At 41.5% G+C, this 19,282-nt stretch overlaps 1 protein-coding gene across 2 annotated transcripts in view; it reads right to left on the bottom strand.

Moving 5' to 3' along the window:
* IRAK1 (interleukin 1 receptor associated kinase 1) overlaps positions 1-17,473 on the bottom strand; it is a 149,729-nt gene extending 132,256 nt beyond the window's left edge. Inside the window, exon 1 of one of the 2 annotated variants that reach the window (XM_030194110.1) lies at positions 17,418-17,473. Coding sequence is in view for 1 of the 2 variants with exons in the window: in XM_030194109.1 (XP_030049969.1) it covers positions 17,181-17,295 (115 nt within the window). In the remaining variant the exon portion in view is untranslated. Of the gene's footprint in view, positions 1-17,180 lie in introns of both variants that reach the window. The other variant, XM_030194109.1, reaches the window with a different exon arrangement.
* Between the last annotated feature and the right edge of the window lie 1,809 nt (positions 17,474-19,282).

Here is a 19,282-nt window from a genome sequence, read left to right as displayed (position 1 = left end):
CACTTCCTGAAAGGCTCCGCTTAACACACGACGTCTGTCATCTAAATATAGAAAACCACCTAAACTCACTATGCAGATGGAAAGCAAAGAGCACAAATGCTCATAGTCTATGTAAAAAGGTTCAAGACTTGCAAGCCCTAATGTTTGAAGAAAACTTGGATATTGTTGCTATTACAGAGACGTGGTTCAATGATTCCCATGAATGTGTTGGTGGAGGTGCAATTATGAAGGCCTTGACCATGCAGTTCCAGTACTGGTAATAATATAAAGAACTAATCTTAATCTACAGACCTTTGAAGTGTGGAGACCCATTTTTCTTCTGTGGATTACAAAAGAAATAAACAAGGCCATTTGGTGCTGGTGTCCAGCACAAGCAAGTACCCCCACCCCTTCCTCTGGCCAGGTAATTGAATGACAATGAGTCATACAATTCACTGTTTACCATGAGTGTGTTCAAGGAGGTTAATTGGAGAATTTTAGGTTGCAGAACTAATTTCCATGTGAAGGGGGCAAGGTAACTGGCAGAGGAGAGAGATAACATTCTGTGGTCAGGACAGGAAAGGAAAATGACATATTGCAGGGGTAGGGTCTGTGAGAACAGAATCCTGACTCCTTTGAAGATAACGATTTATTTATGTTACATTTGTTTAACTGGGGATATTTATTTAACAAAAGGACTGAAATGTATCTTTTAAGGAAATGCAGTATTTTTGTATGTATCTTTTGGCAATTGTAACAAATGACATATCCTATATGATGTATTCCTGAAAAAAAAAGTTCTTTGTACTTTGGGCTGAGAAACCCTATATAAATGCCTACTCTGAAAGGTGGGGGGGGGGGGGGGGGTCGATTAAAATCTTCCTCAGTCTATCTCAACAGACTAAATATATGACTATATTTCCATGGCTCCCCCCTTTCTGTTTATGTTCACTCACTACCCTGTTTCTTATGTGCTGCTCCTAATTTTCTATTATTTCTTATTTTTCATATTCTTGGGTAAGAATAAACTTTGGTAATGTAAGAAGCTTCTTTTGTTTATAAGTTGTTTTGGATACTTATCAGGCCGGTGGTCCTAAGAAACCAGTTGAGGAATTTGAGTGGCCTAGTGGTTAGGGTGGTGGACTTTGGTCCTGGGGAACTGAGTTCGATTCCCACTTCAGGCACAGGCAGCTCCCTGTGACTCTGGGCAAGTCACTTAACCCTCCACTGCCCCAGGTACAAATAAGTACCTGTATATAATATGTAAGCCGCATTGAGCCTGCCATGAGTGGGAAAGCACAGGGTACAAATGTAACAAAAAAAAAAATTTGTATGGGTGAGGTGTTGGGTTTTGGTTCTGAGACTCAGCACTAAAAGGCCCAAACAAATGGGATGTGACTATACCGGGCTATAATCTTTTTAGAAAGGATAGAGAGGGCCGAAGGGGTGAAGGAGTGGCGCTGTATGTGAGAGACAATATCAGAGCGACTGAAATGCGGGGAACCTGTGGAAAGGAAGAAGCTTTATGGATCGTCCTGGAAAGAGAAGATGGAACCTGTATCCACACAGTGGTTATCTACAGACCTCCGGCACAAATGGAGAAGCTAGACAAGAAAGAGGATAGTCAAAAGATTGGTATGAAAGGGGAGGTGCTACTGTTGGGAGATTTCAACGTCCCCGTCTGTGGAATTGGAAAGAAGTAGGGAGATTGTGGACGCCTGTCAAACTGCCTTGCTCAGACAAATGGTGATAGAACCCACGAGGGAAGGGTCGGTGCTGGATCTAGTGTTCACGAATGCAGGAAGTGCTTCTAATATCCAGGTGGGTGCCCACCTATGTAATAGTGATCATCACACGATATGGTTTGATGTAAGGGAGAAGGCAGACGCACAAAACTAAAAGTACTGGATTTCAGACGTACTGATTTTGATAAAATGGGGGAATACCTGAAAAAGGAGCTGTTGGAGTGGGAAGGCGTAGGAGAAGTGTAACAAGTATGAGGAAAGTAAACAAAAACAAGAGAAACAGGAAGCCAATATGGGTTTCCAACCAAGTAGCTGAAAAAATAAGAGCAAAAGAGGCTTTGTTCAAGAAATACAAAAGAACGCAATGAAAGGATCACGGAAAAGATTATCGGATTAAACTCACAGAAACGAAGAGGAAAATACAGCTAGCAAAAGCGCGAGCAGAAGAAAAAAATGGCTAAAGACATATTGGAGAAAGGAGAAAAGAAAGGAATGGAATTGCAAGACTGAAAGATAATGAGAATGGTTATGTGGAGAGTGAAGAGGATAAAGCGAATGTGCTAAACAATTACTTCTCGGAGGAAAACCCTGGTGAAGGACCGCGGTTGGCCTCCGAAGGAATATCTGAGAATGGAGTGGATACTGCGCCGTTTACGGATGAAAGAATTTATAAACAGCTTGAGAATCTGAAGGTGGACAAAGATATGGAGCTGGATGGGATAAATCCCAGGATACTGAGGGAGCTCGGAGGTTCTGGTGGGACCTCTTAAAGATTTATTTCATAGAGCTTTAGAGACGGGAGAGGTTCCGCGAGATTGGAGACAAGCGGATGTGGTCCCTTTTCACAAAAATGGAGACAGGGAAGAAGTGGGAAAGTACAGACCGGTAAGTCTCATGTCAATGGTAGAAAAATAATGGAGTCACTGCTGAAAGAAAGGATTAACTTTCTATAAGACAATGGGTTACAGGACCTGAGAAAACATGGCTTTACCAAAGGAAAATACTGCCAAATGAATCTCACTGACTTCTTTGACTGGGTGCAAAAGAAATGGATGAAGGTCATGCGCTAGATGTAATCTACTTGGATTTCAGTGAAGCCTTTGATACAGTCCCTCACAGAAGACTCGTGAATAAGCTGAAAGGTCTGAACTTAGGACCAAAAGTGGTGAACTGGATAAAAAACTGGTTGAACGACAGGTGGCAGAGAGTGGTGGTAAATGGAATCCACTCAGAGGAAAGGATGGTGAGCAGTGGGGTTCCTCAGGGGTCGGTGCTGGGGCTCATTTTGTTTAATATATTTGAGAGAGATATTGCTGAAGGGTTGGAAGGAAAGGTTTGCCTTTTTGCAGATGACACGAAGATAGCCAATAGAGTGGATACCCTGGAGGGAGTAGAAACAATGAGAAGGGATCTCTGAAATTTAGAAGCATGGTCGAGGGTCTGGCAGTTAAAATGTAATCAATATAATACTATTAGGGTTCCAATATTTTCAACTGGTGTGTGGATTATGCTACTCGTATACAGTTTCCACCAGTACACTCGTTTCTCTCACTTGATCATAAAATTAGTATGTATTTTTAAAATTTTTAAATATGCAGTGCTCAGTACGTGTTTGATGTGCAAGTCTGCCAACTATCTTGGTACCAGCACATTAGCCCATATTACAGTTGCACCCTCAGTTTGACACCAGATAGCTTACACTCGTGCCAAAAATATACGCGACATGTTATCTATCTTTCGTCACAGCACACTGCAAGCTAATAAAAAAGAACCAGGGCATAAGCGATGTCAACACTGCATATATTGTGTTCATGCAATGGAAGTGAGTTTTGTTAATAATCCCCGTACAGAGAAGAGATACCAACTGCAAGCGCACACAGATTGTAACACTTCCAAGGTGATTTATGCTATACAATGCCCGTGTCAAAAATGGTACATGGGCCAAAGCAGACGCAAAGTAAAATTATATACTGGAGAACACGTGAGCAATTTACGCACTAAAAAACAGAAAGCGCCTCTAGTAGACCACTGGGAACTCTGCAAACATAAGGAATCAGACTTGAAATATGTGGTATTAACACACATACAATTACACTGGGGAGGGGATGTAACAGCAATGTTAACTCAATTAGACCAAAGATACATTTACCATTGGGATACGGTCCAGTCGAAAGGCTTGAATAAAGAAATAGACTGGTTAATCAAATGAGGAACCCAGGCTGGTTCCCATTAACAACTTCGTTACTAATTGGGCTGGGTGGTTGTTCATGGATATATAGAACAATTAGGGAGCATGTGCCAACACTCTGGTTGCGAGGAGGAGCTTGAAGCGGTATCACCTCCTGGAATGACTGCAACTTATATTGCAAAATTCTGTTTGAAAGATAACTTTAGAGATCCCTGCCTGAGTTCAAAGAACTAAAAGAAGTCAATGCTAACAGTATGTTGTCATCTTTTAGTAGGTTCCCCTGAAGACGCCACCATACTGGTGAAACGTGGCCCCACATCAGGAACAAAAACTTGGGAACAAACATGAGTTGATTTAATCTGGTTTTAAACACTGGAGCATAGACGCATGGATATCCAGCAGCAGCAGCACATTACAAAGCACTAACCACTCAAAAAGAAGCTAAGTAATCAAGCCTTGTTATAACATTAGATAATTGTGATAAGTTAGTCTAACCATAGCAGATTCTTATAATATTCTGACAATATGGCTGGATAGGGAGGTTTGGTGCGATGGTGTTACAGGCTTGTTGTGCTAATGTGCTGGTAGACTTGCACAGCAAACACATACTGAGCACTGCATTTTTAAAAATTAAAAAAAAAAATACATACTAATTTTATGATCAAGTGAGAGAAACGAGTGTACTAGTGGAAACTGTATAGGAGTTAAAATTTAATGCCAAGAAATGTAGAGTGATGCATTTGGGGTGTAGAAACCCAAAAGAAAGACATCAAATAGGAGGGGAGAGCTTAGTAAGCTCGACTCAGGAGAACTTTGGGGTGTTGGTGTTGGAGGATATGAAGGTGAAGAAACAATGTGACAAGGCGACGGCCGTGGCCAGAAGGACGCTAGGCTGCATAGAGAAGGGTATAACCAGCAGAAGAAAGGAGGTGTTGATGCCCCTCTACAAGTTGTTGGTGAGGCCCCACTTGGAGAATTGTGTTCAGTTTTGGAGGCCGTATCTTGCTAAAGATGTAAAAAGACTGGAAGCGGTGCAAAGAAAAGCTACGAAAATGGTATGGGATTTGCGTTGCAAACCATACAAGGAGAGACTTGCCGACCTTAACATGTATACCTTGGAGGAAAGGAGAAACAGGGGTGACACGATACAGACGTTCAAATATTTGAAAGGTATTAATCCACAAACGAACCTTTTCTGGAGACGGGAAGGTGGTAGAATTAGAGGACATGAATTGAGGTTGAAGGGGGGCAATGCAGGATTAATGTCAGGAAGTATTTTTTCAGAGAGGGTGGTAGATACGTGGAATGCCCTCCTGCGGGAGGTGATGGCGATGAAAACGGTAATGGAATTCAAACATGCGTGGGATAAACACAAAGGAATCCTGTTTAGAAGGAATGGATCTACGGAATCTTAGCAGAGATTGGGTGGCGACGCCGGTATTTGGAGAGTAAAACAGGAGCAGGGCAGACTTCTATGGTCTGGATGGGCTGGAGTGTAAATTTTAAGGGGCTTCGACATTAGCTTCAGAACTTTTAGTACAGCAACAGTGCTGAGCAGACTTTTACAGTCTGTGCCCTAAGAAAGGCAGGGACAAATCGAACTCTGGTATACATATAAAGTATTACATACCATGTAAATATGAGTTTATCTTGTTGGGCAGACTGGATGGACCATTCACATCTTTATCTGCTGCCATTTACTATGTTACTATATCTCTACTTCAGGAAGCAGGTGAAAGCTTGGCTCTTCAACCAGGCCTTTAATGGAAGAAGTAACTTGTTAGTCTCACTCACATACATAAGGAATGATTCGGGCTGAACATACTGCAGCAGGACATGTTTATCCACTCCTACCCTAGTTGAGATAATATTTAACCATCTCTCCGTCCTCATGTGCAACTTACTTTCTAACTCTTCTGTCTGTCTTACCTATCTACTATATGTTACATCTTTGCTTTACCCGTCACTATCAATTATAATGCTCTATTGCGTATTGTGTTGACATTGTAAGTAGTATATCATACCATACTTTGTTTATGTTTGACCTATTCTTACTGTACACCGCCTTGAGTGAATTCCTTCAAAAAGGCAGTAAATAAATCCTAATAAATAAATATTGCTCTGAAGTCACCTTTACAGTTCCACCCAGGCCTTTTTCTTTCACTGACCTACCAGAAACGTTGTCACCTTTCTTCTTCTGTTCTAGTATCATTCCAATTTCTGTCCTTGTCTTTCAGCATTACCACATATTTCTTCTATGGTGTTTTGTTTTTAGTTCCGTTCTACTTTTTGAATGCTAAACCTTTTGCTTTTATTGTTTTCTCCCTCGTCTTTTGAAAACCATACTGGCTTCCTTTTCCTAATACTTTTACTTACTTGAAATGGAAGAGCAGTGGACTAAACTACACCTGTCTCTTCTTCAGTGGCGTAGCGAGGGCGGCTGACACCCGGGGCGGGTCGCCGTGCGCACCCCCCCTCGGAGCACAATCTTACCACTGGCGCTCTGCCCTGAGCGCACGTCGTCGCTGGGAGCTGCATCAGCTCCGCTGGTTCCCTGCTCTCTCTGCCCCCGAACAGGAAGTAACCTGTTCCGGGGCAGAGAGAGAGCAGGGAAGCAGTGGCGCCGACACCCCCCCAGCAGCGTGCACCCGGGGCGGACCGCCCCACCGCCCCCCCCCCCCCTTCCTACGCCACTGCTCTTCTTGCCCTGCCAGTGCTTCCTTAACCCATTAGTGCCCAATGTTCCCATAATAAGCTCCCATATGGGAACGTTGGGCACTAATGGGTTAAGGTACTTGTTTATTTTATGAAAAGTCTCCCGGACTCTTATCCCCAGCTCCGATTGTGTGTGTCTCTGTGGGCGAGTTATTTTACTGCTTTCTAGTAATAGTAATCTCCTTCCAACCCTCCACCACCCATCAGAAAAAAAAAAAAAAAAAAAGTTTGTGAAGGATAATTTTATAAAGCTTCTTTTACATGTAAAAAGCCCGTTTTACACACAGAAAAGAACTTTCATAAAATTGTGCATCCACACACACAGACAAAAAGTACCCCTTGGAATACTACCAATCTTACTAAACTGATGGATGCAATTTGAGGGTTAGATGGATTTGCCGCGGTCTTTGACTGGGAGGATTAACCTATTTGGTATTGGTTATTTTTCCAAAGGGAGTCCTCTATGCCCTGCAGATCCTACCTTTGTTTGCTTAATAAAGATTTGATCCAACGTTATAGGTTAGTGACTAAATTTTGCTGGGCTAAGAAAAAGGTCAAGATGAAATTACAATACTTAGTGGACAATTGAAAACATGGTAGGCTGGGGCTCCCAAATTTGAAACTTTATAATTATGCCTGCTTGTCGAGGCATATTAGAGACCGAGTATTGAACTGCCAAGGTTTTACACCAACACCCCCTCTGGAAACAGCCTTTTGGCTCCTTATCATATTAATCCCCAATTGCAAGCCCCCCATATAATTTAATCACCTATCCGCTAGGTAAGAGTTTAATTCTTAGACCTTTATGGGATGCCTGAAAACTATTAATAAAACAGTTAGATGGTAATCCAAATGTCACAGACCAACTACCAATCAAGAGGAAACGTGGCTTTTAGACTGGGGTTAGAAAACTCTGCTTTTCTTGCCTGGGAGAGGAAGGGAGGTTTTTGTTTTTTTAGTTAGACATCTTCTGACAAGTGAGGGCACTTTTTTGCCATTTGAGAAACTCCAACAACACTTGGTGACCAGACCTGGGGGGGGGGGGGGGGATAGGTTTGCTTACTGCCAAATAAAAAGACACTATGCTCTGCCCTTAGACAGAGATGACCTCAGTTTACATATGGGAGATCCTATCAGAAACTTCTAGAAGGATTATACGAGTGTGAGCAGGACTTAAAGAAACCTTTGAAAGACTGGAATAGTATTAAAGCCCTCTGACAATTGATATATAGTGCCAATCTCAGAGAATGTTACTATCAGGTGCTCTGTAGAATATACTTTTACGGAGACTCAATTGTATAAGGTGGGATGGGTAGATTCTTCCATTTTTGTGAAATGTAACAGGGAGGAGGGCACCTGCCCATCATTCCTTTTGGACAGTTCGCCGATAAAATAATTTTGGACGTTAGTAGTGGCATATATGCCACTTCTAATGGGACGCAGGATTACAGCAACTCCAGAGCTATTATTGCTAGATATTCTTGGGGTATGGGAAGGTTAGATACAGGAAAAAAAGCTATTTCTCCACAAAATGAGTTTGCTGGGGAGGAAATGTATATTGCAATCCTGGACATAGTCAGATCCTCCTGCCTACTGGAAATGGAGAAATCAATTTCATCAATTACATCACTTGAGAGGCAAGAGAAGCACATATCACTCCCAAATGCAAGAAAAGAATTTTGCTAATATGTGACTCATACAAGTCAGCAAGCAGCCTACTTTTGAATATACTGTAATGGTATAGTTGGACATGGGTGTCATTTTGATCATCTTTGGATTCTGCATGGGTGGGGGAGGGGACTGATTTCCTTCTCCTTTTTGGTCAGAGGGTCATAATAAACCACACCTTCTAAGCATGTACAGGACATCGACAGAAAAATGGGCTTGTTTGGGGAGGAATAAGTCAGGGTGGGTGGGGAAACTGGGCTTTGGTACAATGTACTTTGAAAAATTTTGGGTTTATTATTTGGAGCCCCCCCCCCCCCCCCAAAAAAAAAAACGAACTCAGTTATACCATAAAAAAGTACCTCTTGGAAAGTGTGCGTTTCCTTTCATGTGACTTGCACATAGGTGTTCCCAGGGATCAAATTTTGACAGAGCAGAGGAGGTGTTATGTACCAGTGTATTCTTTAAAATATACCTTCTTCAGAGCAGACATACATTTATACATCTGAATGCCATTGCAGATAGATCTGGGAACCTCTTTTCCAGAGGCAGATGGGCGTCTACCTTGCTTTTATAAACTTAGTGCTTTTTTGGATAGATGTCCCGTAGTTCATGGAACACATAGCTAATGCCCCCTCTACACTTCTAATAATCTCGTGTGGAGGCCGGTTCCTGGCAGTTAATGTTACCTCCGTTTTTTCCCATTTCCACAAAGATGCTAACATCTTTGAAAGAGAACCTTGACTGCCAGAACCACTGTTCCCTCTAAGGAAAGCGGGAGTTCTCCAAACACATTGCTGCCAGTGGAAGGTGGTGCTTCGATATTGTGTTTTCTATCACCAAGGACAGACAGTTTCCCTGGAGTCCTGCAGAGTTTGCCTGTCTCACAATATTGAAAATATGATATTGAAACAGCACCCCCCCCCCCCCCCCACTGGCAGGACTGTAGGTGGAGAACTCCTGCTCAGCTTACAGGGAACTACTATCCACCGGGTACTGGTTACTAGTGTAATTCCCAACTAACCACAAACTCCCTGAGCAAAACGTTTGTAAGCAATTTAAAATAAGTAACCTTTAAAAAGCCCATGTCAACCCCGAACACGGACGTTTCCATTAGCGGGGCTGGGAAGAGCCCCACTCAGGAGGGCGAGTTGTTGCTCAGTCCGCTGGGACCCTTGACCCCTACGCCGCCGCACGCATCTGGAAAGGCTGTACCGAACCCTGATGGTAAGGTGGATTCGAAGGAGTGGCGCTCTCCGGGTGTATCTGCAATGCCTGATGTGAACTTGGGGCTGGCGCAGGGAGCCCAGCGAACGCCAGAAATTACACCAGGGGAAACCATTGAGATATTGCCGGTAACAGCTACGCAAGAAGAAGTTGCTTCTTGCGCACTGGTGATTCAACCTCTGGTTAGACCTCAAGAGGTGTCGCTGGAGTCGATCTGGACTACCTTGGAAACTCTTCATAAAGGTCTGTACCTCATTTATCACTGTTTCTACTTGAGCACACAATTCTGGAACGCACTGCCACGCAGCCTGAAAACGATCTATGAACTAACTAACTTCCGCAAACAACTGAAGACCCATCTCTTCAACAAGGCATACCACAAAGATCAACAAATGTGAACTCCTACACATATATCCAGAATTGTCTTATAATATTTGCTAGCTACACTACTATCATGTTTCATCATTATCAAGTTACCCAATATCCTTATGTAATACTAAATGTATAGTCTCTTATATATTTCCAACATTCATGATATATTGTAAGCCACATTGAGCCTGCAAAGAGGTGAGAAAATGTGGGATACAAATGCAATAAATAAATAAAATAAATAATTCCTCACAGATAAATTCTTTAAAAGGACAAATGGAAGGGACATTGAAAAAGCAAGCTAACTTGGAAACACAAATTTTAAAAATAACTCAACAACAAGCTCAAATTTCAGGGGACCGGATACTAATTCACAGGAAAATAGAGAACATGGAATATCAATCAAGAAACCTGAATTTACGATTATTGAATTTTCCAACATCTCAATTTGTTGCTCCTAAAGATATGTTTGCTAAATTCTTGAAAGAAGTATATAAATATTCTGAACAATCATTACCCCCACTTCAAAAAATGTATTACTTGGAAACGAAAGTACCCCACAACAAGATATTTCTAAACAGGATAAACCACCTGAAAAACTGGATTTAACAAATTTTCTCGAACAGTCGATGGATAATACAGAGACTAGAGCAACTTTAATTGTATCGTTTGTCTTTTTGCAAGACAAAGAATCTTTGTTGAGACTTTATTTCAAAAATATTCATCCAGAATTTAAAGGAAGCAAGGTCTCTGTGTTACCAGACATTGCTCGTTGGACTCAACAAAGGCGGAAAAAATTCTTGGATATGAAACAGGAATCTTTGAATATTGGGGCTATTTTCCAATTACGATTTCCTTGTAAATGTATTTTGATATTTAAGCAAAAGAAATATGTATTTTTTTAACCTGAACAATTGCAGTCTTTCCTGGATATGAAGAGGGACCAAGGTCCAGCCCAAATATAGAGTCCCCTTAGAAATTTAAGGGAAACCACTGCTTGTTTCCTCTAATTTTATATTTAGGAGCACCAACTTCCTTTGGTATTATGTACTATCTTGAATCTACCTTATCTGTGGACTATTGTATCCAGTTTTGGAAGTAATGTCTTAATGTAGTTTAATTTTCAACTTGAATGTATTCTTATTTAAAAACTGGTGTATCTTGTCAAAGAAATATTCTTTGTATTAACACTTAAAATAATAAACACATTATTACATAAAAAGCCCATGTAGAAACATTCTGCACCTCTGAGGCACTCAGAGGAACCTAACTATTTTAGGGTGAATTGTCAGTGACGGTGGCGACTACAGTTTAAATGCTGGGGCCTAAATTAATCATACTGAGGTGACTTCTATATAAATCATACCTTAAAAAAAATCAGCATTAAAAAAAAACAACCTGCTTTTGAATCTTCCCTCAATGTATTGTCTCCAGAAATTTTGAGAAAATAACTCAAAAGGAGATTCTGAATTTATCAACATCCGAGACTATTTCTTAGTAGTAATTTTTATTATTTGCTTGTTAAAAAAGAAGCTTCAATCGGGTCAGCAAGCAGTAGATCAATTGGTAACACCTGAGGTGGACTTAATAGCATTTTTGGAAGATATCCAAGAAACTATAAGTACCCTTCTAGTTAAATTTGTAAATGAACATGATAGATCTATGATCTTGAAATTGTATTTTGGGAAAAAAGATGAGAGTTTCTGTGGAGAAAAAAAAAAGTATGTTTTTTTTTTCTGATGTTTCCAGTGCTACACAACTCAGAAGAAAGGCTTTCTTAGCCTTGAAATCTCAAGTTTTAGCCCTGGGAGGAATTTTTTTTTTTTTTTTTTAATATCCATACAAATGTCTTACTGCTTTTCAGGAGAAGGAATATACTTTTTGGGATCCTTTGCAGCTTGAGACTTTTCTTAAAGGTTATGAGAAAAGTGATATGCTTTTGTTCTGCGGAGTCTAAAAATGTATTGCGCCAACAATGTGGTTATTCTAACCTGCTTAAAAGTAAATGAGTTTTTTCTTAATGTGCTGCTTCTTCTTAATGGGGTGCTTGATGGATTGCAGGTAGAGTTGGAAAAAGGTTTTCATCATTTTTAGAGCACTGACAATATTGTGTAGTCCAGGGAAAAGATAGATCTGATGTGACCGATTTAACTACAGGTGTTCCTTAAGGATCTGCCTTATCTGCAATTCTGTTCAATATTTTCCTTCTTCTATTGTAAACTCTTCTCAAAGGTTTGGCAATTCACTATCGTATTTATGCGGATGATACCCACTTTTTCTTTCAAAATTGAGAATCTGGTGAAAGAGTATGCAGCTGTTACATTTATATCCGAGGACGATGAGGCAATGGATGAGAGCAAACCATCTCAGTCTGAATATGCCAAAAGACACAAGTTATTGTTGTTTCTTGCTCTGTATTAGCTGATGTTCCAGATTCTCTCTCATTGAGATTGAAAAACAGTTTTTGGGCGTTTTGAACTTTTCATCTCTTAGGGCCCTGTTTACTACGCCACGCTATGGGCGAGCTAGCGTTTTTAGCTTGTGCTAACGCTAGAGAGACACCCATATATTCCTATGGGTGTCTCTAGCATTAGCATGCACTAAATTTTAGCGCGTGCTAAAAACGCTAGCACACCTTAGTAAACAGGGCTCTTAGTATTAAATCTCAGGTAGCTAAAAGTGATTAGCACACCTTAGTAAACAGGGCTCTTAATATTAAATCTCAGGTAGCTAAAAGTGATTAGCACACCTTAGTAAACAGGGCTCTTAATATTAAATCTCAGGTAGCTAAAAGTGATTAGTAATGTATTTTTTAAATTAAGACTTGTTAGAAGATTGAAGGATTATTTATCCTTTAAAATTTTTCATTTGGTGATTCAAAGTGTAGTGATGCCTCATTTTGATTACTGTAATGCTCTGTTTTTAGCTTTGCCAAAATACGATTTATAGTCGTTACAGAGGGCAGACCGTGTGCTTCTGGGAATGAGCCATTTTGAACATATTACTCCTGTTCTTATTTCTTTACATTGGCTGCTTATTGTGTATAGAGTGCAATATAATTTTATTTTTATTATTTTAGTTACATTTGTACCCCGCGTTTTCCCACTCATGGCAGGCTCAATGCAGCTTACATATACAGGTACTTATTTGTACCTGGGGCAATGGAGGGTTAAGTGACTTGCCCAGAGTCACAAGGAGCTGTGCCTGAAGTGGGAATCGAACTCAGTTCCTCAGTTCCCCAGGACCAGAGTCCACCACCCTAACCACTAGACCACTCCTCCACTAAGATTCTATTGTTGGTATTCAAAGTGATAAGTAATAAAATCTCTCCAGTGACATCAGCCTTCTCGGTCTCTGAGGTCAGCATCTTCTAACAAGCTTGATGTTCCATCTTTTAAGACTGTTTTTTTTTTTAGATAAGTAAAGGAACTATTTTTTATATTGCAGGACCAAGACTGTGGAACTCCTTACCTCCCAAAGCTTAGAACCTTAAGAAATATTTATTTAACACATTTATACCCCACATTTTCCCACTAGTAGCAGGCTCAATGTGGCTTACATATCACCGTAGGACAGGCTACAGGTCATTAAATACAATTAAACAATTTAATAATAAAATAGTAATCATAAAGGTATCATATTAAACAACAAGTTGATAAAAGATAATAGAAGGTCAATAAGGTCCATGAGTATGGACGAATTTAAAAAAAAGCATTAAAAACTGTTTTGTTTCAGCAAATATTTGATACGTCTTCCTAATGACAAGTTTTGGATTAACTTGGTTACTGTTACATTTGATGTTTTAGACGATAAACGTGGTTATGTTGCGTGTCTTGTGAAATGCATACCCATTATTATGAATGTGGATCGCTCCTCACTCTGGATTGTAGATGTGCGGTACACACATTTTTTAAACAAACATGTTTATTCATGCCTTCAAAGAAACAAAGCACATTGGTGAGGCAAGACCGGCTGAACCAATGCTGACTCTGTCCCACCAAAACATGTTTATCTACTTATTCTGTAATGTTATTCTTTATAATAGTTTCCACTATTTTGCCTGGCACTGAAGTCAGGCTTCCCGGCCTACAATTTCCCAGATCACCCTTGGAACCCCCCCCCTTTTTTTTTTTAATTGGTGTCACATTGGCCACCTCCAGTCTTCAGGTACTATGAATGATTTTAATGACAGGTTACAGATCACTGTAACTCTGTAAAACTGGCTGTTCTTTCCTTGATGTGAACTGGAATTTATGCAATGTGATGAAAACGTTACTTAGGTAACTTTTTGATTTTTATTTTCTTGTAATTATTACATTTCAAACAAAAACAAACCACAACGAGTCTTCTCATGAACGAAGCTGGCAGGTCCACATACAATAATCCATTACTGATACAACCAGCGTTGTCTGATCCACCATCCAAAGAATATTTTCCTCCAATCACATCTTGTAATAAAACACAGAGATAGCTTTGCAATTTGCACCTGAAATTTCACCATGCCATCCAAATACACCTCCAAATTCCTTGTGTCCTTCACAGTTATTTATTTATTTGTTGTATTTGTATCCCACATTTTCCAACCTATTTGCAGGCTCAATGTGGCTTACAATGTTTCGTTATGGCAGTCGCCATTACAGAGTGAAAGGTATCAAATTGGTGTTACATAGAGAACAGATGACATAGTAGAGTTAAGCAATTAAGCAAACAGATATTGGAAGAAAACAATTCAGAATATAGGTGAAGTGGTGATATGTTACAATTACAATCATTGATCATTGTGGTATGCCTTGTTGAAGAGATAGGTCTTCAAAGATTTACGGAAGTTGATTAGTTCGTAAATAGTTTTTAGGTTAAGTGGCAGTGCATTCCACAGCTGCGTACTCATATAGGAAAAGCTGGACCCATGTGTTAGACTGTATTTTAGTCCTTTACAGCTGGGGAAGTGAAGGTTGAGGAATGTGATGATCTTTTAGCGTTCCTGGGTGGTAAGTCGACCAGGTCTAACATGTAAGCCAGGGCATCTCCGTGAATGATTTTATGAACTAATGTGCAGACCTTGAACGCGATACGTTCTTTAAGTGGAAGCCAGTGTAACTTTTCTCTTAGGGGTTTAGCACTTTCATATTTTGTCATTGGTCCCATACTACTAATCTTAAACCAGCCTAGCTACCCAAAACCTAACATTTCTGTGTTTTGAGAATTCAGAACTAGTTCACTACCCTGTAACAGTACCATGTCAGTGAAACACTCATTTTATCAGACAATCTCAAAGTCAGGGAACTCTCTTAGTGGCACCAAAACCCATGAGAATATAATTTACCTCAATAGTTGTGTTGAATAGCAGCAGGGGAAAACGCTGTCACAGAACTCAGGAGTTTCCCCTTCTCTCATGGAGAAATGACTTAATCCGGCCCAGAATCTTCCCACATAATCCTAATCTGGCCAATACTTCCATTTGCACCAAATCAAAGTTCGAACTTTGTAACTTGCCTTAACTTCTACTGAAAAGGCATAAACTAAACAAACAAACAAAAAAAATAAAAGTGGAAATAGCACACACACACACCCTATCTCCAGATGGCCTTTTCATAGCAGGTGTAATTTCAAGCACCTTTCATCGCTTAGACATCTTTCCCTGAATCAATAGAGATCCCACAAAGACCAGAAACATCTTTAAATCAAATTCTTACCAAGTTTTCTCTTAGATCATAAAAGCCTTTTAAATAAGGTAGGGTGTGGATTTGGAGATACTAGCACATTATTTGCCTATCCCCAGAGAACTTACCACCTAAATTTTGTACCTGAAGCAATGGAGGGTTTGGGACTTGTCCAAGGTCATAAAGAGCATCAGTAGAAGACAGGATTTCAACCCCAAATTCCCTGGTTCTCAATTTGTCTCTAACCACTAGGCTACTCCTGAAAGCAATACCAGGCGGTGGCAGGATACAAACATTTCTCAGTTGTAATAACTTTTATTAGGCATTCTCACTTCTCTCAGTATAGTGCCCCCACAAAACCAAAGAGAAAGCCAACAAGCAAAGCTGAAGTTGCATCTGTTTCACAGAGAACCTGAGAGATACCAGCAACTGCTGGAACCTTAAATTATTCTGGGGGGGCTGCGAGGGCATGGAAGAGAGAATACTAGATGCCACCAGAACCCTGGAATTGTATGTGACAGTGTCCTTCCAACAGTGGGTTTACAGTCCCAGCTCCAACCCTGTTTTGGATGTTCTGGGAAAAACTGTACAGGGCTCCCTGCAAGATTGCTTGTGTGGTAGGTGTAATTGCTGACCACTGCAGAATACAGGTGCTATTTATTTGTATCCCACATTTTCCCACCAATTTGCAGGCTCAATGTGGCTTACATTTGCCGGAATGGCGGTTGCCATTTCCGTGTAACAGGATTACAAATGGTATTGCGTTAGGGTGCATATATACATGAAGACATACATGGAACACGATTTAAGTGGGATAGCTCATGGTGTAAGTAAATACTATTTGCAGACATACATGATATGAAAAAATACATTAAAGTGATGTAATAATATCTCTAAGTAATAGATTAGATTGTACCATACATTAGATCGTCGACTATAGGGAAACCCTACTCGACATACAGTTTAGAGTGGTAATGCTTGATCGTTCAGAGCAAGGTGACCCAAGACAACACTGAATCCAGAGTAAGCAGGCACTCTGGAAGGGCAAGAGGCGACAATGAGCAGTAGGAACTAGGGAAGGGGTAAAGGGGTTGAGAGTGTTCTGCTCCACTGAGTCCAAAGATATTTTTTTTCTATACCACGTAATTCTTCCACCAATCCCTTTTCTTGTATTACTTTGACAACATACTTGCAAATTGCCACACCAATAAAGTCGTTTTGATTTTAAGCCTGAAAGAGAGTGCAAAATATATACAGGCACAAACCTTTCCCTTCCCTTTCTAAGGCTTTCCTCATACTATCCCTCTTTCTCCAAGGTCTCCCTTCCCCCACAGACCCGCACACGCCCCCTTTCTTTCGAAAGTTTCTAGGTTGCTGGTTGTCACAGAGAATTTAGATTTGTATGTAGCTACAATGTCTCCATATTTAGGAAAAACTATTGGCACGACCTACAAACGTTGCCAAAGTAATGCATCAAGAAATTACTGGAAATAAAAGGGTGGCATGATAAAAGTAGAGAGTAAGCAGGACAGTTCCCGGATCGCACTGCCCAGATTACGTTTCTGGGCTACGTTTCTGGGCTGGTACCAGGACGTAACACATAGCAGATCGGAAAAGCCCACTGCAACTTACCAAACTTATGCCAGTCGGAGTCCTCCAGGGAGCTAATGACTTCACAGAAGCTGCACATGATATCAGCGGGCACATCATACAGGAACTCATCCTCCAGACTCCAACCTCGGGACATCTTCAGCTCCGGAAGCGATAGAAAGGCAGCAAATACATGGGGAAGGGACTGCGAGGGGGGGGGGGGGTACTTTCGGTTAAACTAATAAAGAGCTCTTATGAAGGGGGGAGAGGGAAACTCACCAGACCCAGGAAAGCAAAACTTCTGACTCACTTCCCTTTAGGCGACCGGACCACTGAACCTCTGCCTGCTCATGAGGGGCGGAGCACCCTGGTCCACTCATGCGCAGAGAAAAAAAAAAAAAGACAGGCCAGGGCGGCCATGTTGAGTGTGGCCGAGTTGCTGTTACGGGAAAGGGAAGAGAACAATTAACGGGCGTCTTAGCCAGAGGGGGAGGTGGTGGAGTAGTAAATGGAGCCAGTTTGCTGCTCTCTGGACTGGATTGCAGTGGTTGCTTCATGGAGACAGAATTATAACTTCTGCCGAGGCACTGGAGAGTTAAGTGACTTGCCCAAACTGCAGAGAGTACTTGGATTACTGTAAAACAGTTTTTACCTACAACGTGTGCATCTAATTTGGCTTATTGTTATGTAATCCCCCATCCTAACGGGGATTACTAAAAGTGTATAGGTAGAATGCTTCAGAGTCACTGGGGGGAGAGGTGCAAGAGGGGGATCCAGCCCAAGGGGTTTTGATGCTGGGATAATTTGGTGAAAGAAAGTGCTGCTGAGTGATGATTGATAGTTGGGGAGGAGTCAGAGTAATCAAGGGATTACAGAGGGGAACATAGGGTCTTTGGTTGCCTGTACTCCCACAGCAGTGGCGTAGCCAGACTGCTGATTTTGGGTGGGCCTGAACCCAAAGTGGATGGGCACAAAATTTTCTCTTTACCCCCCTCCCCCAGCAAAATTTAGTCACATTTTCAGTGAGCTTTCAGAGGCCAAAACCTCCTGCCTCAGGTCAGTATCAGTGTTGCCAGGTGGAAAATTTTTTTCCCACCCAATCCAGCACAAAACCTGCCCAAACTCAAACCCCGCCCCTGACACCCCCACCCCCGCATCATCACCCCCGCCCCCGCTGTCACCGGCCCCGCCTCCCACGTATATTTGGCCCCGCCTCCCACGTCATTGGCCCCGCCTCCCACGTCACTAACCCCGCCCAAAAACGTCACTAACCCCGCCCCCCGCGGCCGAAAAAGCCGCACAAAAAACCGCCCAGAAGCCCAAAAAACAGCCCAAAAAACCGCAACCCGCCGCGGGCAAAAATTTCCCGCGGCGGGTCGCAGAAAACCGCCCAATTGGGCGGTAAAACCGCCCACCTGGCAACACTGGTCAGTATAATGCTGTTATGGTATCCTCTCCTGACCTAAGGAAGGAAGTATTGGTCTCTGAAACTTTATTAACACAGGTACCATATTACTTTATCCTAAATTAAAAATACAATTATTTTCTTTACCTTTCTTGTATGGCCATTTACTTTTTCTCATTGTGTTGCTCCCAGTCTCTAGATTCTGCTTTCCTTCGTTTTCACTTAACTCTTCTGCCACGGTTTCCTGGCCATTTCTCATTTTTCTCTCCTTTTTCTTAGCTTTCTTCAATATTTTTCTGCCTCTCTCTCTCTGTCCTGATTTAATTCATTCTTACTATCCATTCTTTAATTTCCTTCATCTACTTATGGCTTTTCATCTTTTTCTCACCCTTGTTCTCCCCATGCCCCTTCCTCTTATTCTCCAGTCTTTCACTACTCCCCCTTTCCATGCAGCAGCTCTCCTCTTTCTCTCCCCATCCTTCCAGTGTCTCCCCTCTCTCTCCCCATCCTTCCAATAGTCTCCCCTCTTTCTTTCTGCATCCTTCCATCCATTGTCACCTCTTTCTCCCTACCCTTCCATCCAGCGTCTTCCCTCTTTCTCTCCCCATCCTTCCACCCATCTACCCTCTCTCCTGATCCTTCCATCTAATGTCTCTCTCTCCCTCCTTCTAACCAGTGTCTCTCTATCTCTCTACCCTTTTCTGTTCAGTGTCCCTTCTCTCTCCACATCCTTCCAGTC

This window comes from Microcaecilia unicolor, chromosome 2, assembly GCF_901765095.1.
Source record: "Microcaecilia unicolor chromosome 2, aMicUni1.1, whole genome shotgun sequence".
Taxonomy (NCBI): Eukaryota; Metazoa; Chordata; class Amphibia; order Gymnophiona; family Siphonopidae; genus Microcaecilia; species Microcaecilia unicolor.
The sequence above is the reverse complement of the archived record's forward strand: the minus strand, read 5'-3'. Positions and strand labels throughout refer to the sequence as shown.